General features: G+C 43.4%; 1 protein-coding gene across 3 annotated transcripts; it reads left to right on the top strand.

Moving 5' to 3' along the window:
• The first annotated feature begins 1,062 nt into the window (after positions 1-1,062).
• On the top strand, positions 1,063-20,601 carry CLDND1 (claudin domain containing 1). Of its 3 annotated transcripts, none has more exons than XM_086761256.1 (6): positions 1,063-1,155; positions 1,738-1,912; positions 5,822-6,123; positions 7,344-7,451; positions 7,853-7,990; positions 17,882-20,601. In XM_086761256.1, the coding sequence occupies exons 3-6, from the start codon at positions 5,835-5,837 to the stop codon at positions 18,160-18,162; spliced, it is 816 nt and encodes a 271-aa protein (XP_086617382.1). In that variant the 5' UTR covers positions 1,063-1,155; positions 1,738-1,912; positions 5,822-5,834; the 3' UTR covers positions 18,163-20,601. The 3 variants fall into 3 exon arrangements, with proteins under 3 accessions (XP_086617382.1, XP_086617400.1, XP_086617390.1); XM_086761274.1 differs by lacking the exon at positions 17,882-20,601 and adding an exon at positions 8,101-9,368; XM_086761264.1 differs by having other exon boundaries at positions 1,150-1,213.
• The last annotated feature ends 1,114 nt before the right edge of the window (positions 20,602-21,715 follow it).

The raw sequence follows: 21,715 nt of genomic DNA, 5'->3' as shown, positions 1-21,715 counted from the left end.
TTTCTTCCAGGCCATCAATAAAGATGTTAAATATTTTGCATAAATCTCAGTCAGACCCCAAAATACATCCTTGCAGACAGTTAGATTGGTGAGACGGTTCCATGATCTGGAAAGGTGGGACATACAGGCAGTGCTTTTCTTAATTAAAAATAGTTTCTAATTATTTTTTAAAATAAAAATATTTTGTCGCACCAAGTCAGAGAAGTTTCTTACATCACTGCTTTCACCTTTGCCATCCTAGCTTGTTGCCTCACTGCAAAAATGCTTCCTGGCTGCTCTGGGAGAGGAATTGGAGGGAATCACTCCCCAGAAGTCCTCAGACGTGCAAACCTTGGTTGTTACTCTGTTCTTTCCGAGTATTTGTTTGCTAGTTTGGAGGTTGGTAAAATCACAGCTAGATGTGGTGGACTCACAGCAGGGGAGTTTTTAACCACTCCTCTTGTAGTTTGCGTGTGTATGTGTTCCAGGGATGGGGGGAAATGTCCAGTTTGGGGCATGGAGCCAGGGTCTTTTTGCCTGACTTGGTGTTTTCCCCAAGTTATTCAGTCAGGATATCATGACACCATTTTTACAAGCAATCAATCAAAAAAGACAGAAAAGTGAGCCTCATGACCAGGTCATTTAAATTGCTGAAGGAAGAGTTTGCAGAGTTTTTTGGTATTTCTGTAAAAACTTGTGGCTGTTACAGCAGGTGCAAGACGTGGGGACCATGACTCCAGATCCATCCCAAGTGCCCGTGTCCTGCAGGTGTGCACTTTAGTCGTTAATCAGCGCTGCACCTCGCACCGGACGAGGGCGGTGGGAGCTGAGGTGTGGAGGTGCAGGGCTGGGCCGCCGCTGTTTGAGCCGAGTCGGGCCTGTGTCAGCGGCGGGGCCCAGGGCAAGTCAATGGGCGTCGAGAGGCAACGCCCCAGAGGCGGCGGGGACTACAACTCCCAGCCAGCACCGCGGCGGGGGTGGGGAGACGTGGAGGACTACATCTCCCGTGGTGCTATTCGGCCGACGCGCCGTAATGTTCCGGAAGAGGGTGAGAGGACTACATCCCCCAGGGCCCCCTGCGCGGCGGGGCGCTGCCCAGCCTTGGCCGTGGGCACCGCGGGGCGGAAGCGGTGCGGTGGGGCCGGGCCGGGGGTGCGAGGCGGCGATGGGCGGCGGGTGTGGCGCCGCGTCAGGCCGGGCCAGTTGCGACCGTTGAAGGGGGCGGTTGCTGAGGGTGGGAGGGGGCAGAGGGTTGGGGGGGGGTTGAGGCGCTCTCCTGGGGTTTCTGCCTGTCGGCGGCCCCGCCGGGTGGTTGATGACCCGTCGCAGGGCTGTCGCCTGAGAGGCTGGGGCGAAGGGGGGGCGGGCGGGCGGCCTGGCCAGTGCCTCGTCGTGGCGGCGGGGGGGAGGGGTCCCGGCAGCGTGTCGGTACCGCTTGGGCGGCTGTGGACGGGGCCGGTGCCGCTGCCGGTGCCAGAGCGCGGCCCGGGCGGGCGACCGGCTGCGGGGCTGCGCGTTTGCGGGGGCCGAGAGCCGTTCGTACGGTCGCTCAGCCCGGCGCTGCCCGTCTGCCCCTGTGCCGGATCGGCACTGGTGCGGCAGGGGGGCTGCTGGCCTGAGGGACCCTGCGGTCATTTTTTTCCCCTCCCCTTACTTTTAAACGTTCTTTGCTTAATGAGTAGCACTGGGAGATTTCTGCTAAATAATTTCCAAATGAAATTACGGTCGCAAGCTGTCTGGTTTGCTTTCTGTTTCTAGGTCACTTTTTGTGAACTGTTGGTGTTGAACAAACGGAATGAATGGAACAGTTAGGGCAGATAGGAAGTTTGCAGTTCATGCTCTCCCCTTATGAGACACACACAGCGCTGTGTCTCTGAAGTGACCTGGAATCATTGGAGCTGTGTGTCCTGAGAGACTCTGAGGACCTCTGAAGGTAAAAAAGCGTTTGGTAGCATTCTTTTCCTGACCCTCCGTTGTCCTGAGCGTTAAAAGGAGGATCCTGTTAGGTAGTGTGGCCAGCCCTCTACCCACATTTACATCATCTTTTAGGCCTTCTGCCTGTTCTACTTTCCCAAAGAGCAGACAGATTGCAAGCATGTTTTCTGCCAGCAAATGCAGCCTTACTCTTTTGTGATATCAGGTAAAAGGAGATTCTTAAATGTGGTGGCTGGCTGTTGGCTGAAGGATGTGATTGCTGTACGGAGATAAAAATATGCATATTTTTGTATTCTCTTCTGCCATGGTACAGTAACTTCTTAAAATGCTTATCCATTCTCCAGTCCTACAGTTTTGTTTTTTTTTTTTGCCAAAATACTTGCTTTTGTGCTGTTCTTTTTTTTTCAACTCTACTGATTTGCTCTTTTTTTCCTCTTCTATGAAGTGCCTGTATCTAGTAATTCCTTTGAATGTTGCTCCTAGTTTGGCCTTTGCCTTCTCTTTTATGAGCTGGTGCTTTGATATTTTTACGTGTCTCACTTCTTTCAGAAATGAGTATAATTACAGTATCCCGTGAAGCACTTCTGCTTGAGTGCCTGTTTACTACTGCCTTGTGTTGCCTTATGTTCATTGCATAGCTTAGTTTGGGCCATAACTTGTTTGAAATAGCTTCTACTGTTAGAATAAAATGTGCTGGCAGTGCCATATGAGCAGACCTTTTGTAAAAACAATGAAGGCTCTTGCTGACAGCCTATAAAAACAAAGTATTTCTATTATCAGTCTTTATGAGTTTACAATTAATGTCATCTTTGGTAGTCGTAATGTTATTTTTTGGTAAATAAGCTTCTTCTAAGGCACCTCCTACATATTGTTCTGCATAGAACCTTTTGCAAAGTGTGGCATAATCTCATAAACATGCAGTGTCTTTCTTCGTGGTCTTCTCTGGTAACTGTTTCTTACTGACTATGCTTGCTACTCCCATTGAGGTCTGCTTGGGGCTGGAAGGATGATTCTCCGTTTAACAGAGCAAGGGACGCCTCATTTAAGTGGGCATGTGTCTACTGTAACACATTGGATATACACAGTGAATGGGCAAGGTAGTCAAGTCTACTACACTGTGGCAGGAAGAGCTTCTAGTTCAAAACTTACCTAAAATGTTGTAGAGTTCTTCATCTTCTCTGTAAGTAGTTGAAGTGTTGGGCAGAAGCATGGAGGATACCTTTCTTAGAAGGAATTGGGGGTATGCTCTTGCCTGGGCACTGTCTTGTCCATACTGAAAATACATGTGTGTTCTTTCTGGGACAAATGCCCACTAGATTTTGGGTACTGTAGCGACCTCAGCTCCTTTCTGTCTATCCCTAGAGCTGTACATTACAAGGATTGAACATCAGTAGATGGCCATGTTCCTTTTACTGAGTGGTTAATGAACACTGGACAGTGCTTTAATTTACTGTTTGATGTTTAACCCTTCATTTTGCTTGTGAACTGCTGTTGGCTGCCAGCTGATATCAACTCTGCTAAGTATGCCAACGCACAGAAGGCTGGCACGAAGTGTGCAGTTGCATTTTAATGACACTCGGATAGACATATTTCCAGCACCAGTGTTCTGCACCTGGCAGCAGGGATGTTGTATCGGATAGTCAGATTTTTAAGCCAGTTGCTTTCTTTCTGTATGTTAGGTACAGAGTTGATTGGACTTTGTTATTGTAAGCATTTATATTAAAAGGCAATGGCAGGAAACTAATGGCCCAGGAATCAATGTCCTGCTTACGTTCTTTTTCAGCAAACGCTACTCTGAGCTTGTAGGTTCTTGTGGCTCATCCTTCCAGAGAGAGCCTTTTCTAAAGAGAGGAGTCTGTTGCCGAGGGCTCGTCTTGCAGTGCGTGTGACTGCAGTATAGTGGAAAATCCAGACCAGCTTGCTCACCAGCCTGTTCTGCTGCTTGCTCTGAGTGAGTTCCCAGAGGATCATCTCAGCTCTGAGCTCAGCTGGGCGGGAGCCAGGCAACGCAGCTTTGGCCCTGGAGATGCCACTTGCCCTGTTTGCTTTGTGAGAAGTTTGTGAAGGGGAGAGGATCCCTCTGAACTCGGTGGGGATGAATAGTGAGGTCGATTCTATCCAGCAACTTGCTCTCTCGCTATTCTGCGCATCCGTTGTCCTGTGTACCTTGAGCTAGATGCTGGAGTATTGAAGAATGGAAGTTCATAACCAAGAATTAAACACTGTAAAGAGTATTTCCTTTCAGGTCTGGATTTGATTCTGTCTTCTAGATAAATAAGGCCAGATACAATGTTTTCTCCCTCTCAATATTTGTCCTAGCTTATAAAAGTTCACAGCTTGTGGATTGTTATTTAAGTACAATTGTGGTATGCAAACTTTGCAGTATTTTAAACGGGTGCTGCTTGTTAGTTCACAAAAAAAAAAAAAATCAGTTCTATTCTTGCTTGGTGCTAATGATGCAGTTAAATGAGGCATACTCTCTGTAATATCCCTTTTGGAATATGGAAATTAAGCATATGGGTACACATCATCTCTCCTTGTCAGCCCTGTCAATGCCTTTGAAACTCCCTGCTTTAATTTGCACCTTGTTTCATAGTACAGAATTTCTTACTGGCAGGTCTGAATTGAGCACTCATGTTTTTCCTTGTGAATGTTGTGTTTTAAGGCATTTGCTGTTTCCAGTTGTGGGTCATTCAGTTGCAAAGAAGCTAGACCAAAATATTTTGATCAAAGTATGTGGGAGAAGGGAGGTAGAACAAGCAATAGACAAGAGCTGATTAGATAGTAGCTTGTGTCACCAGACTAGCTCTAGCTGCTGAGTTAAGCTCAATTTTTTTTTTTTTTTTTTTTGGCAAGTGCATCAAGCCTGATTCATCGTAATCCATAAATTTAATCAAGCACAGAAAGCGCATGAGCACAACAAGCATCTGAGAGCCCGTTGACGTATTGCACTATCCACAAAACATTCTACATATTAGCAATCAATTACTCGTTAAAGTTACGGTACTGTCATAAGCATATGTGGTATTTGTATTTTCCCATGCCCCCTTTGACCCTGAATTTGTGCCATTTGTGAGTGTGACCCTGCAGAGGAGGGCACGAGTGACGCCTAATACAGGGAGCCAGAGCAACGTGCACGTGCTAGTGTATTAAGACATTTCAGGTTTGGAAGCTCTTGTCATCTTGATTCCATGGAAGAGGGCATCACCTCTGCATTGTTTTAACTCTTCAGAAACAACACTGTATGTATTGTGGCATTATTGCAGCACTTATCCTAATTTCCAAATTTGTCTTTCAGTGCTTCCTTCGTGTTCTGCCTCTAGTGCCTAGATACAAATATCTTTCTGCTTCCCTGAAGGCATTCCAGCGCTTTGGCATGGCTGCCCATTGCGAGCAGTCTGGAAAAGTTTTTTTGGCATGCTTATGGTTCTTCTCTTTGCTGTAAACACAAGCTGTGAAAGCCATACGGGATGGCAGGCTAAAAATAACTTCTACCCTTGGTAATCTCTTAAGGAAAGATAAGTCTTCTGCCTGGGCGCTGTGGATGGATTCTCTGCAGTTCCCTACAATCAGGATCACAATTGGAAGTGAGCTGTGCCATCTGCTTTGGGAACAGAGTTGCTGTTGCTCTGTCGGTTGCTGTCTCAGAGAGCTAGCGCAGCATGGCTGGGAGAAGGGCAATATCCATGCCTTGAACTCGCAGATCCAGTGGATGCTGAGTGGTAGTACTACTAGTGCTGTAGGCTTCTTCAGTGTTCCTTTGGTTCCAGCATCTTGGAAAAGGAAGACATGCATATCCTGAGGGGACATTGCGTAAGAGGAATGATGTCACGAGTTTGACACTGCTAGGATAACTTTGCATTTACTGTCAGAGGAGTTACTCACTTGGCCCTCTTTTTCCTTACAGCTGCAAGGGCGCAATGATGGATAACCGTTTCGCTACCGCGCTGGTAATTGCCTGTGTTCTCAGCCTCATCTCCACCATCTACATGGCAGCTTCCATTGGCACTGACTTTTGGTACGAGTACCACACCCTGTCCCCAGCTGAGAATGTTAGTGAAGCTGGTAGGACCATCTGGGAGGAATTTGTCAGCGAAGAAGCAGACGAGAAGACCTACACAGATGCGCTCTTCCGGTGCAACGGCACAGTTGGATTGTGGCGGAGGTGTATCACCATACCCAAAAACCCTCACTGGTACAGCCCACCAGGTACCTCTGGAGCAATTAACACTTCCCTACCTTGCCTGGGGTGGTACTTGCTAACTTCCTCACAACATAGTCATTCCACTTCATTCCTCCAGAAGGCTTATTTCTAGCTTATGTGTATTCCATTTTTAATAAAGCCAGTCTAAATTTTTAAAGAGACAAGAGGCAAAATGGTCTGTGGCTGTCAGTACTACAGACTGTGGATTTGACATGTGATACTTGATCTAAATTTAGTCTGGTATAACTTGATTTTCTTTTGCATCTCCTCTCCAACTGGGGATACAGTTATAGTTGCTCTGCAAGTCACTGTCTTTTTAGGAGAGGTCCTGGGATCCAGCAACTGAACAAAGATGCTACTTTATCAAGGGAGCACTCTCTGCTTTTAGCTAGTCATTAATTTTGCTTGCATGTCACAAATGCCCCACTGTGTACCAGCACATTTTGGACTCCTTGTATCATAGTGCTGGATATAGAATGAAATATTTGTATTCTTTTTTGTAGTGGTTGAGAGATAAAAAAGTGTGGTGAGTAATTATTGTAATTGTTTCAAAGTAGGTTTTGGACATATATTGTGTGCATGAAGCCCTTTGTTTTGAACTGTCTTAAAAATGTACTTTCAAATACTTTTTCTGGAGAAAAAACAGTACATTAAATACTTTTTTCTTTTTTTTTCTTTTTTTTTTTTTTCCCTTCCCCTTTAATGAAAATACTTATTTTGGAAAACATTTAAACCATCTCTGCTCAGTAGTATTCTCAAAGCAAAATCTAACTGAGGTGTAAAAGGGGAGAAAGTGTAAAGAAGCAAATATTTTCTTTAAATAGTCCTTTCTATCCCATTTTTGAATGAAGTGTTAGTATGATACTACATTCTGCACATGGAGATAAGCACAGCTTAGTTAAGGAACTCTTGAGTACAAGAATATGTAACAACATGGTTGAGCATCATATGCCACCTTTCTTTCCCAGTCTGTCAATTATGGCACAGTTCTCTGGATAACCCAGGTAAGCCTGAAGATTCTACGTGTTTGAGTGTTGTCCCTCACCGTAGTAACTGTGTTATGCTAGCGACATTATGATGGGACATCCTACAGATCTGTTTTGAGATGTAATTTTTTTCTCTCAAATGGAGCTCTGAGGAGCTTCCCAGCTCAAATGGTTGGGAAAAGAGGAATTGAAAGAGGATAGGGGAAGACACCTAATGGTAACTTTCTTTTTTCCCCCAGAAACTGATATGACTACAAACTGCATCAGTTTTTCCCTCTCTGATCAGTTTATGGAGAAGTACATAGAGCCTGGAAATCACAATAGTGGCACGGATTTTAATCGGACTTGTAAGTATCTTTCACTTCTGGCAGGTAAATAAGTAGGATTAAAAATATTTCTCAAATATAGTCATTAGTGAGGAAAGCATCTGTATCTTGCTCTGCATTTATTGATTTTTTTTGTTTTTTTGGTTTTTTTAACAGTAGTGCAGGCAGTAGGTCAACAGTTTAAAAGGAAAACTTAGATGTGTTAGCGAAGGTTTTGCCCATGAATGCCATACAGGAATTCGGGAGTTAACAAATGAAGTTATTCCTACTTTTGTGGAGTCTTTGGTCCTTTTTAGCTATGAATGTAGAATGTCTGACGAAGAAGAAGCAGTATGGGTAGAAAGAAATATAAGATGGTGGAAGAAGATCAGTTTCTAGCACATCTTCAACAAACTTGTCTTGTGTGTTTTTCTTATGTGCAGATCTCTGGCGATTGCAGTTTCTCCTGCCCTTTGTCAGCCTCGGCCTCATGTGCTTTGGGGCTCTGATTGGCCTCTGTGCTTGTGCCTGCCGCAGCCTTTACCCGGCCATTGCCACTGGAGTCCTCCATTTCCTAGCAGGTAAGTCCCCCGGCATCCATCACTTACTCTGCCTCCTCCAGAGGCTTCTTCAGTGACAGCCAGAGCACTTCAATGGTGAGCTCACTATGCTTTACTGCTTCTTTCCCCAGGGCTTTGTACGCTGGGTCTGGTTGGCTGCTATGTAGCTGGGATTGAGCTGCTCCATAAGAAGCTGCCCCTGCCTGATGATGTGAGAGGCGAATTCGGCTGGTCCTTCTGCCTAGCCTGTGTCTCGGCACCTTTACAGTTTATGGCAGCTGCTCTTTTCATCTGGGCGGCTCGCACCAACAGAAAGGAGTTCACTCTCTTGAAGGCGTACCGTGTAGCATAAGTGCTGGTACCGAAGTACTGAGTTTCCATGTTAGAGCTTCTTCTCCCCCCAGCTCTTACTACTTTTTTCTTTTAGTCAGAATTTTACCTTGTACTGCATGGCTTCTTGCCAGAGGCAATTTAGTCTGCAGGCTGTAAAGACAAAGACCTCTGGGCTAAATGAGCAAACTCTGCCAGAAGTCTGCAGAACTTGAACAGGTTTTTAAATTGGTTTTTTTTTTTAATAATTACCATTATTTTTTAAGCTTCATTTGGTTGTTGAATATCCCCTTGGTTAGATGTACATGCCCCTTCCTAATTTTATTACCCTGTCAGCCTGGAGGACATAGGAGTGGTGGTGTGGGACAGAAGAGAAATAGGGAAAGCAAAGATGCAGGTATGCAGGAATGGGAACCTCAGTGCACAAATAATAAATAATCAGGAGCTGTCTGCTTTGTGACTCAAGCAGGCAGTACCTACAAAGAGCACCCAGGAGATACGGGAGAACTCGGAAACCTCTGTTATGGAAAGACTGCAGCTAAATCAGTCCTGTAGCTTTGCTTTGGGTCTCTTATTCTCACTAGTTTGCTACTTTTTGTGGCTTCTGACAAAACTGATGCAGGCAGAGCAGCTGGCTGTGGGAGTGCCTGCACAGCACACCATCCTGAACACAGATTCTGCGCTCGCTTTTGCCAAGGAGCGGGATAAGTTGGCCCAAGCGGAGCTTTGTGCCGCTTTAGCTGCACTCCTTCCAGGACCCAGGCTAGTTTGGTATCTGCACTACATGTGGTTGTGCACTCTGATCTTAACTTGTGGTCCTTTTGCTTGCTGTGAAATAAGGCTTTCCTCTCTTGTGTTGAAAACAACTCTTCAAGGTTTTTTTTGTTTTAATTTGGTTTAGTGTATGTGTGTATATGTACATATATAAACTGAACTTTTTTTAAAGCTCACCTATTTATCCTATGTAGCACACAACAGGGTTTTTTTAAAAGGTGCTGCTCTCTTTTCTCGTCTTGCCCCAAACCTGTTGTTTAAATGAAATAATAATAAAAAAAAGCTCAGAAATTTCCCATGTTGCGTGAATCTGATGGAGGGTGAGGGAATGGTCTGAAGTTAATTTTTCTTGGGGAAAGAAAAGCCAATGTCTAGATTGTTCTCTGTTTTCAGCGAAATGTCACCAGAAACAAAGATTTTTTTTTTTTTTTTTTTAATTATATTCTGTGTCACCTGTTAACTTCACATTTTCTCCTGCTCATCATTTGGAGCAGAACACTATAATTTCTAATTGGCTCACAACTTGTGCACATATTTCTTCTAAATCACTGTGACTCTAGGCAGACTGGGTGGCACATCTAATCTAGAAAACAATGTTACAAGACTAAATTGCTTAATTCTGAGGCCTTAACTCCTCTCATTTCCTTGCTCCATGCTTACTAGAAGAAATATGTCTTCGAAGAAGTAAATCCTGACAAAATGAATAAGTGTGATGGCAAGGATTCTATGAGATACTGTTGATGAGAATTACACAGAAGTACACATTTTTATCTCACGGCTGTTTTTTGTTTTGTGCTTTTTTTTTTTTTTTTTTTATGTGCTTCTACCTAGACTGTGTTTGCTGGGTCAGCAATCGGCCTGAAGATCACGGATACCTGCTAGTGTAATTTCTTTTTTTTTTTTTTTAATCATTTGTGATAGGGATCAACCTGCTTTTCAGCTTGTCTCGTTCCTTGTTTGTCAGAAATACTAGGGCATGCAAGCCTCAGCTCAGGTCAAAAGGACTGGAAGGTGCTGTTCTGCACTTTGATAGGAAACACTGCTGGCTATTTTACGTAGTACAGGTTGGGTTTTTTCTTTTTTTCAGGAGCTGGCAGAATAATCATATCTTGTGGTTTTAATCCGCGCAATGGGAATTCTGTGCACTTGCTCTCTCCTCTTGTATCAGATACCTATTTTTCTGAAGTGTTAATCTCAGTTTTCAAATGCTAACATTCTTGCTTCCGAAAGGATTGTTATGGAGAGAAAAGGGAGTGTTAGAGGTGCTGTCAGTCCTTTCTTGATCATTTTAAGTATCGGCAAAACTAAGATTGCCTGCATTTGTCTGTGTCTCAGATAAATGCTACTGGTTTTCTCTGCCCGGAAATAAAGAAAACAGGCTTTAATTGGATCATTTAACTAAAATAAGGGTCATCTTTCAGCGTGGTTTTTTTTTTTTCTTCACTCTTGTGTAAAGATTTCTTCATCAGAATGGATTTCAGTGAGAAGCAGATTTCATACACAAAGAGAACTATGCCTCTCCATTGTATTGGGTGATGGATCTGCATATAGCTATCTTGCTTTGTAACCGTGTGCTTTGTTCAAGGTGTAAAGGAGCAAGAAGAGTTCTTGGACAGCTGGCTTGGGTTCACTAAATGGTGTTGAAGGAAGACAGAAAAACAGAGTAGACGCTGAGAGTGGAATAGTTCTGTAAAACAGATGATTAAGCACACTAATAGATAATGAGACAGATCTCGACCCAGAGCGTGTAGTACAGACACTTCCCACTGGCAGATCCTTATGCTGCATTCAGAGGTTGGCTGCATTCAAGGAGAAGCTTGAGGCCTATATGTATGCTTGTGGTCGCATACATATATGCAAATGCAGACACCCTTGCTCATAAAAGTGAACAGTGCGCTGATTCTGGAAGAAAGTGGTGAGATCAAAGGCTCACTTGTGTTCCTCAGTGTCTTGTGGTCTCACCATGGGAGATGTTTACTGATACTGCTTCAGTGATGGAAGTAGGGATGAGGCAGATGCACACACTGAGAACAAAACAGATGAAAAAAGGGGATGTAACTTCACTTTTATAATTCTCGTGGTAAAAGGGTTACACTTCAAGGCCCTGTTGTTAGAATGATGAAAAAGCCCTCTGAATAAGCAGCGCGGGGTTCTCTTTGTGGAAGAACCTTTCTTCCGTTAGCTGTCTGCATGGAGGAAGCAAGGCAGACCCTTCGCAGTGGACACGTGTGTTAGCCGTGTCAGTATTGGCTGTCCTTCGTACGTGTCAAGTGAGTGTGAGGAGAGCCTTTCTCAGCAGTGCCCAACTGTCATGTGCCATGAGTATGCTCTTGGGCTAAGCTACTGGTCAGTACTACACTGAATGCTGGGGTTTTTGCTTCCTCTGAGGCCAAGTACAGCTTGTACCTTTAGCAAATTCTGTTCTTTGGGATATTACACTCCAAAGTCTGACTCTGGATAAGTGGCCACAGCAATACCTTTTTATGTTAAATGGTGTCTATGTAAGTTCACTGAGAAACTTCCCTTACTATCAGAGAATTTGACCGTGATAAGCACACATGTGAAGAGCTTGACCATCCAATATGTTTACACTGATGTTAATTTAATCATCGATTGAATTTACCGGTTAATCACCAAACTGATGTGGTGCGTTTTGGAGCACAGGCTGGATGAGACCAGGAGTGTGCTGGAGTGGCAGTGGCAGGTGCTTAATTTTCTGTGATGCTTCAGCTCTGCCAGAGCCTTCCTGCCTATGGGCAATATTGACAGCAGATGCTGGAGAACTGGTTCCCCAACTTCTCCAAATCCTTCCTGGGTCTCAGTCCTGCACTGTACTCTGCTCCCTTACCACTGCTGGTTCCCCAATTTGAACAAACTACTTGTGTGGGTGATCTTGTGATCTCTAATTTTACTCAAGTAATTTCTCCAACCCTCATTAAATTGCTTGGATTGAGAAAGGGGTGGGGTTCATCCTCCCCAGAAATAAGCTCTGCTTTCTGAGGCTGTTGCAGTAGTTTCTTTTGCAAACAAATCCCTTTTGTCTTGCACTCAAGTGACCCATTTAGCTAGCTAGGTTTGATTTGCATTTTTATGTTTACTTCCCTACAAAACAACAGCAGCAGTGGTATAAAACCACAGCATCTGCCTAGTGCTAGAACTGCTTGGGTTCACTGAAGGTCTTGGAGTTCTGCAAAGTGATTAACCATCCGCAGCTGATGAGGATATCGGGAATTGTGTCAGTAGTGGGATGCTGCTGGAGGAGTCAGCCCTGCCTCCCAGTGCTGAACTAGGAAGTGAGGCAGGAGGAGCTGCTGAGTGGGGCACGGGGTGCAATGGGAAATGAGCAGTCCCTGAAGACTGGGACAGAGGTTTTGGAGCAGCTTCACCGTTCTGCTTGAGCCGCTGCAGGCCTGCCCAGGAACAGCACTCGGACAATTGTATCAACCATGGGAGGGACAGCGTGGAAAATAAATAGTGATTTCCCCAGCAGGCAGGGCTCTGCTCTGCAGGGAGGACAAGGAAGCATATAGTGTTACAGGGAGAGGAAGCCAAACCTGTTATGGAGCAGTTAGGTGTGTCTTACCTCCAGCCACCTTTGTGAGCTGACAGGAGTGTCATCATCCAGGTGATAGACTTGTTATTCCCCTTCTGTGTCTCCTTGCTTCCTTCTCCCAGCTCCTGCACTGATTCTCCCTTCACCATTCTCTTTCATAGCCTCTTTTTACCACATAAATAAACTAGATACACACTTCAGAGGCAGGTTGGGCCATACTCAGATGACCTTAAGTCTGTCCACATCCCTGTTACACATCCACTTGGGTGCATCTGGAAGCCTAAAGCTCATTGGAAATGCTGGGCACAGGAACATTTCTTAGGGCATGTGGCTGTCGCCGTGAATGCCTTTAAAGCACTGGCACCCTTCTTAACGTGGCCTGGATACTATTCATTCTGCTCTGCCAGGCGCGCAGCTTATGGTTTAAATTCTCTGCATCCAGTGTTTACAGAATGAGAAATAAGACCTTAATTTGCAGTAAAAGATTTGCATAGTATGGTCTGGGCTAAAGGAGCTCTTGTTCCTGCCAGCTGTCTGCTTCTGTTATGCTCCCTACCCTGGGTCATCTTCACCCCAGGAGGTGCCAGTAGGGAGCTGACAGATTCTTGATGTTTGGGCATTGTTCGTGTTCAACAAGCTGGCAAGGAAACAGGGATCAACTGATCGAGCAGTAAAGAAAACCCCTGTGGTGCCATCAAGCACAATGCAAAGATTTTGGTTTGTAGGTAAAGACAGTTTGTGGGGAATTTTTCACCCTATTTTTCAGGGGTTGTATCATATATTCAGCTCAGGTTTTTCCTTTATTGCCAGTAATTTTTAGATTAACTGATAGAGTTTCTAAAAATGATGGGAGTCCCCTTTGTCTTCTCACTGAAAAAGACTTTCATCAAAGATGTCACTAATTGCAAGCTCCCAAACCCAAGGAAAAATCCTGATATTTACTTGAAGCAGTGAGAAATAGGTTGGGACAAAGAAAGTCACCAATAATGAAGACTCAGGAAGATGAATTTCAGGCAAAGGTAATGTTTTCTGTAGGTTTCCTGTTCTGGGATGTAGTAACTTGGGAGATGCATAAAAGATGCAGGAAATAATTTGTTCTTCACTTGACCACGTTCAGCCTTAGCCAATGCTGTATGTTGAAGTTGTAGGTAGTTAGGGGTATCCCAAGAGGAGTGAACAGCACTTCTAGAAGGTTTGGAAGCCATAGCTTACAAGATGGAGAGCAATGGGACCATTATGTAGAAGGAAAGACTCTTTGGGTGGGGTAAATAATGGTTTTTACAAAAGGAATTGATATAAACAATGGTTAGTGGTTCTCCACATCCACTGGTGACAGGACAAGAGGTAACCAGCTTAGTTTGTAGTAAAGGAGAACTAAGGTGATGGACAGAAAAAAATCTTGGTCTAGGCATGCTTGATCGTGAGCTAGATGATGATTTGTCCATTCCAGCCCTATGCTGTTACATTCCTTGTTGAAACCATCTTTTTAAGATACACCTTTGTTTAAGTTGTATTTAGGTTGGGGCGTATTTAATCTAGTTTCTAAGTGGGACAAGCCTGAGGAAACTATGATGTCTATGTGTTTATGATTATTTTCCTTCCTTCCCCTTTCAAATTTATTGGCCAGTTCAAGCCAGAGTTGCTAAAATACTGTTTCAAGTTTCCTGTAAAGAGGCCTCATAGAGGACAGGGACTCCGTTAGTCCCTCCGCTGAAGGACGCATCGCCATCTGAATGCTTACTAAACAGAATAGTCCTTTGTCCAGATTACCATTCACGATCATCTTACCCTTTTTTTTTAATCATTGATGTCATTGTTATACAATGAATGAAAGATATTACGTATCGGGACATTTTTAGGTGATTTTGCAAGGGATGAATGAAATGCACTGGGACTTGGTTCTCCTGGTTTTAGAACAAACAGATGACTAGCCTTGAAATCCTGCAGATGCTTAAGTGATGCCATGCAGATCTGGTCTGTAAAATCCAGAGTCACACATACATAAAAACCAAACCGTTTTGAACCTTGGTGCAGTGTTTTAAGGAAGCCAGTCACTTAGTGTAATGAAGAATCACCTACTGATTCACTCTTCACAACGTCTCTCACGTTAGATTCCTGTCCCGTTTACGGCGTTTCTTGTAGGGGCCAAATGAGACTATGCGTATCTATTGTTTGTAGCCCAGAATTGCTCTATTTCAGGCATTGAGTAATTAGTTCATATGGAGTGACGTTAAAAAAATTGTCATAAATAGGAGAATAAGAGCAGAAGTTTGATATGCAATGAGACTTCTTTTTTATGTTTGTTACACTGAGTCAGGCTGAAATGAAAGTGATTAAGGGAAAAGCATCAGAAGTGAGAGATGATAGGGAACTTGACAAAAGCAAGGTTTGGAAAATAAGTCTGAAATGCAAATAATAAAGCTGATACTCCTTCTGGCCTTACAGGAAAGAAGATAGCTTCATGCTAGTGATATATTTGTATCTGTTCGGACATAGTATTATTCTTGAGCGTGTTCACACAGAAGTACTCGTCAGTTGGTTCCCCAAAAACTTCTTTGAAATTTGCCTCTGAAAATGAGGTTAGTTAAACAAGATTTCTTCATTGTTACTGATTTCTAAGACAGAACTATTTATCTTTCAAATAGGAAATAATTTGTTTCTTGTCATATTCTTTTTCTAACAATAGATTCTGCCCTATTGGAATTCATTGTGCCTTATCAGAGGTGCTCCAATCTTGAGCTCCTCTTTGTTCTCGGTGTCTTTATTTTTAAGTAAGATTCTTTCCAACCTGTGAATGGTTTCTCGCAGATTAGTTCTTTGAACTCTTTCCAGCTCATGTTGTTGAACACTGCACAGATCTTCTCATAGTGACAAAATTTAACAAACAAGAAGAGGAGGAGTAATGAAGAGGTAAGTACGTGAAAATCATGAGGAGTTTAGCCCAGAGAGAAGAGCCAGCTCAGACTAGAAATAATCAAATTTTAAGAGAGTTCCTAGCATTTCAATGCTACGGTGGTGAGCACTTTGCTCTTTGTGGGTATATGAAGCTGAGGTGTATGAAGCTGATGCAGCAGCTCACACATTCAAAAGTTACAAGGAAATGCTGTGAGGTCAACTCTGGTGTGACCAGATCACATATTTAAGGGGTTTAAATATAAATTTAAGATTTTAGTGTAAGATGTTAATTTTGTTTAAAAACCTTGCCTTATGTCTTACAGAAAAATAAGAAGAAACTTCAGGGTTTTGTTGCTCACCTAGAATCAGTGGTATAGGGTATTTGTTTTGAAACTGTGTTGTGGTTTTTCAGCTTATGGGATTTGTTTTCTTTTGAGGTTTTGTTTGTTTTTTTGAGGCAAAGAAAATCTTAGTACATGGTTCTAAGTACAGAAATGTCTTCCGGAGATCACTGCACCAACACATTTAATCTCTGGGATTACTTTGCTTTGTACATTGTCATAGTGCATTGAGGTTGAAAAATTACCTTGTCTGATGCTTTATCTTATGAAGACTTATGAAAATATTGGTGAAGGGAAAGTGTCATCCAGTAGAACATTTCCCATGCTTACTTTTTCACAACGCACCCTGCCTTTAGCTTTTAATATCAGGCTTCCAGTTGTGGCTCTGTATGGGAGTACAGAGATACTTCAGCAAATAGCACAAGGGAGTCCTGAGTATACAAGGAAAAATAAATGCAGAAGCACAGAACTACAGTGATGAGCAAAAACTCAGACTTGATGCAATCTCTCCAGTCCCACATGTTGGAAATAAGAAATGCAAATTCAGAAATGTTCTTTTACTAGCTAAGCACAGTAATTGCAGCCAGAATAGGTACGCAGAGAAGAAAATGAAAGAAAACTTTTTTTTTTTTTAAATAGAGTCAGCAGCAACTCAGAAAACAAAATTTTGGTCATATCTGGTATCACCATAGTGCAGATAAGCAAAAAATTAATTCAGTAGTAGCCTCAGAAAAAACACTCTGTGTACAAACAGGAAACAAAGCACCAAACGTACAATTTGGCAGCAGCTGAATGTGTGAAGATGTGCTCAGCACTGTGCAAGAGAGGACAGCAAACTTGCCAAGCCAAATTTAAACTAGGCAATGGCCTAACTATCACTCTACCAAGGGAAAGCCAAACTGCAATACCAAGGAAAAGTATAAAGGTTCAAATATCTGGAAATACAGCAATTACTGAGAAATATGTTGTGATCGATGGATGTATTTATTTACAGTAAAACTTACTAAAACAGTGACAAATTATTCCCTCAGTAGATCTAAAAAAACCCCAAGTGCTACTGGAAGAGCATGCGTGCGATTTTGGCTTTTCTGTAGCAAAGCTGCAAAAAAAAATTAATGTTTTGGAAAGAAAACAAGTAACATGTTCTGGATAAGTTACCCCAAGAAGTAAACTGCTTGTGTCACTCCCTCCAGCAGAGCTTTACGGAGCACTTACTGAAGGAAAAAAAAAAAAGATAAAAAAAACCCCCAGCTATATTTTTAAAGCAATGGAAGAAATTAAGCAAATAGGCGGAATCCTTGTCCTGAAGTACATAAAGCCAAGTGACCAGCTCTAATAGCCCTGGGAAACTCAGCCAAGATGCATGTTTGCCTAGGCTCAAACAATTTAAACTAAACTAAAAAAAACCAACTTGTCAGATGCATGCAACGGGAGAAATATCTGATTCAAGGAAAAGCCACATTATTCTTATTCATTTGTGGCACCAAATTGTATCAGCAATTTGGACAGAGTGCTCCCTTACCATGCTAAGAGCACTAGTAACAGGACAGAGGGGTTGCGAATGTCCCTGGAGACCTGATTTAGGGAATATATGAACCCTCCCAGCACAGTAGCTGTTACCTTAGAATGTCATCTACAATGAAAATTTGTATGACTGCAAGGACGACTGGTTGAATGATTCTTGTGTCTCCTGAAGGAGCCAACAAAGCAAAACTAAAGTGTTTGAGGAATAAGTGCAACGTCATACACGGCAGACTTGCTCATCACCAGAGTCTATGACTAAGTCTGGAAAAGTCGCCACAAAAAGCCCACATCTGTAGCTCTTGTCACATCGTCATATTCTGCCTGCCCAACAGGAGAATTTGAGAAGTCTATGCCCTCAGCCCGACAGAAGTAGGAGTAAATACCAATCAAGCCACCTGTGAAACAATTTCCAGGCAGAAGCCAGGAAGAAACTGTGAGTGCGCAAAGAAGTGGCATGAGCTTAACCAGTGTTCACACTTGTTCCTCTCACTGCAGAAAAGAGAAGTCTCATCATCTTCTCATGTGTCCCAAAATATCACTATGGATTGAGTGTCCAATATAGCATTGCTTATGAAGATGTCGAAACCTTCAATAAATCTTATGTCAGAGAGTTCAGGAGCTCACGGCAACACATATCGGAGCTGTTTGGAATGAGAAGCACGTCTCCCGGCAGAGACGGATGCTTCTTACTGTGCAAATATGACTGTGATAGAGAACAGGACCTGATGTCCAGTGGGCTATCTGCATGGGGACAAAGTGCAAAAAGAGACAATTAAAATTAACAACTTCCAAACATACAATGGAGCAAAGTGGGAAGGATGAGTGGCTCAACTGTGGGGAAATGCACTGAAGTTGAATGTATAGCCCATTTTAACTTGGGCTATACAGAGTTGGCCTACTCTTTGCTGCCCAGCCTAGAAGGCCCAACACCCTACATAAATTTACCCACTTCTTTATCATTGCAGATATTTTTCCTGCTAACTGTACAAACATTCTTATTGTAGGCAGTTTCTTGGTGTGCTGGGAACGGAGTGAACTGAACTCCCAAGTGGTGACTGGCATCCATGAAATGATAAGACATTTCAGCAGGCACAGCTTGCTATCTCATTCCACCACATCACAACTAACAACATTCTAATGATAAATTAGCAGTTAAAATTTGAATTACACTGTCTACGTCCTTTAGTGTGATCTTAAGTTTACAGTAGGCCTGGTATGAGAAACAGGCAGGAGAGACAGGTAAAGGTTGAAATAAGCAAAAGACTACATGAAATCATAACCAAAATGCCTTGTCAGGATTATTTGTTCAACATGAAAGTGGCAGTTTTACTGGGAATTGAGGAGATCTCGATGGGGCTGGAATCTTCCCATGTTGGCAGTTCCTCGTGGTGGCTCGAAGGCTGTTGGTTGCACGATGCACTAGGCTATGCAGCATTTAGACCACAGCAGCGTCCAGCCTTCACCTGACCTGTCCTTGGGTGCAAAGGTACAGGCTTTGATCAGATAAATCCTTGTCATGTAAGGCTGAAAAGGACTGGGCCTGGGGCCCCAGATGTGATCGGTTACCCATAACAAGCATAAAGCCTGAAGATGAAATGTAACACACGCAGCGTGCCCTCAGCTGGGGGCTGGTCAGACAGGAAAGAAACACAAACCGACTAGATGATGACAACGACCAGCTCAGAGCATTGCCTTCCCAGCAGAAAAAATTGCAGAGCCGTCTCCTCTCTTTCTCCTGAAAGGTGGGGCTCTTTTCACTGCCCTGATGTTTTTTCCTTTTCATTTTTTCAAAACCCTTTTATATACTATGTATGAAACCTGGAAGACAATTTCCACAGCAGTGAGGAGGTGATGAGTCATGAAAGAAAAACAAGGCAGTGGTGGCAAATATGAGTGTTGGGGCAGGAGCGTATGCGTGTATAGAAAGAGAGAGGTTTTGAAGGGCCCGGGAAATGATACTAACTGTGTAAGTTACAGTATTTGAACTTGGTCTTGATAGTTCAGATTGTGATTGGGAAAATAATAAAGAAGAGTTTCCCAATAGAGTATTTTAATAAATATACGCTTAATCGTGTGTCTCTAGGGGGGCATTAACAAAACTCTGGCCTTACTAACAGCAGAGGGATCCCAGGAACGTTTACACACTTGCTATATGCAGTGGTGGTTGATGTCAAGAAAAGAAAGCATTCAAACCCTTGTTGTTCAGTGCCTCTCCTAATAGATCTGCAGCAGTAACCTTGAGCTCATGGCCAGCCTTCAGAAGGGCTACAGGAAAGCAGATTATGAATCATCTGAGTAGCACTTCCAGGGAATGTTTGATTTCACATTTCCTGTAGGAGTAGCAACACTACCTAAAATGTAGCCCATTATTGGCTTTCTCTTTATATACTCTGATATCAAACATAGAAGGTGCTAGTCTGTATGCTGGATACCTCCTTATAAAGCAATCTGGAAAACAGAGCAGAAGTAGTGTAACATAGATCCTCTTCTCTTTGGGAAGTCTCTAATTGACTGTCCTCTTCGAAGTGGAAGATTGAGAGCTTCCAAGTCCTTCATGATCTAAACAGGACTGACTGCTGTTATGAGTGGAGGTCTTCAATAAAGAAAAGCACTTTTCTGTCTCTGCTGGTTGAGACTTGAAACAGTACCAGCGTGGGTCTTCAAGCTATTTGTGATGCTGTAAGTGAAAGTGTAAGGTTGGGACTAATGGTGAAAAGAGAGAGGTGTGAGATGGCAAGTGCAGAAGCAGGAAAACTTTTAGCAGTTAAAAAAAAAAAAAAAAAGGAAAATTAAGCCTGAACAATGGAGAAATGAGAAGCTAAAGCAGACAGCATTTGGAGGAGACGACAATGCACAGCTTACTACTTAAATAGGCAACATTGGAATATACTGGCAGAACTGAGTGAGGATAGTGGTCTAGAGTTGTCAGGGTTGAAATGTACTTGCAAAGGTGAAATAAGAATTTTATGTGCTTCTGATCTGTATTATGCCTTCCCCACCCAGGCCATCCCTTCCTCTGTCCTCCAGGAGGACCTAAGAACACACCTCTGTTGACATTATCTTTACAACCAGAAAAGAAAAATGTAGTTTTGCTCTGTTGAAGACTGCCCATGAATTTAAGCAGCAGACTTCAAAACACTGACACATTAAAACAAGTATTTTAATGGGCTTCCAAGTCTGGATGAGTATCATGAATCTTGGTGTCTTTGGTATGAACTGGTTATCATGGGTCTTCCAGCTTTGTCTCTGACAGGGGTTCCTGTTAAATGGCCACAGACATTTATGTTAGCCATTCCACTTCAGGGAATTCAGAGGCATTTCAGGAACTTGTCTTGGATATCGGAGTGTACGTTCATCTCCATGTGTGTATGTTCCCTGGGCCTCCTGTGGGATGAAGCAGCCCATCCTCTTGGTGGATCTCATAAACCAAGCAGCCTGAGGTGGTGTCAGTATTTAAATAAGATGTCTTTATTCAGCCTGTTCCTGTTGCAGGTGTACTTTAACTCTGGTAATATATCCTTTCTTTTAAGTGGCAAATGTCACCAGGGCTCTAAATTGAGAGCCAGCTGTCTAAGGGTGTTCAGCTGATAAGGTATGCCTGTTTTCACCCATCCCTTTGCATCACTACAGGCGGTGCTCAACATGGCTCCAAAGAGATGCTCCTCTTCCTCGTTTGTACTGACAGCAAGGTGCCCAGGTAGTGATAGCAGCATGCTCTGCATTGCCAGGGCATGCTGTCTTTCTGATTTCCTGGCTACCTGGGGCCAAGGGACATTGCAGTCCTGAAAACCTTTTTGTCATCATGGTCCCATGGCCCTGCCAGATGCACTAAGTTACGTTATGTCTACGGAAGCCCGATGATTTTTTTCACAATCAGGGTGGTGGAGCGCTGGCACAGGTTGCACAGAGAGGTGGCTGATGCCCCATCCCTGGAAACATTCCAGGCTAGGTTGGATGGGGCTCTGAGCAACCTGATCTAGTTGGAGATGTCCCTGCTTCTTGCAGGGGAGGTGGACTAGATGACCTTTAAAGGTCGCTTCCAACACAAACTATTATAGGATTCTATGATTTCCGGAGGGCACGAAAGCCTTCCTGTTCCCAAGTGAGCCTGTCCCACAGGCAGCAGAATGCCTGCTTGCTCTGCAGCAAAAGGGGAGGTACAGGCAGACCAGACTAGGAAATGGATACTTCTGAAAAGCGTAATAGATGGTGTCACTAACACTTGGGATAATAAGACTGTTAAAGTCAGAAAAGCCTTGACATTTCCAGTGATGAGAGAGCGAGGCAGCTGGGCCAGTCCCCCGCTCGCAGTGACTGCACTCCCTCACA

This window comes from Chlamydotis macqueenii, chromosome 1 (assembly GCF_036417535.1).
Source record: "Chlamydotis macqueenii isolate bChlMac1 chromosome 1, bChlMac1.mat, whole genome shotgun sequence".
NCBI classification, from domain to species: domain Eukaryota; kingdom Metazoa; phylum Chordata; class Aves; order Otidiformes; family Otididae; genus Chlamydotis; species Chlamydotis macqueenii.
The sequence above is the reverse complement of the archived record's forward strand: the minus strand, read 5'-3'. Positions and strand labels throughout refer to the sequence as shown.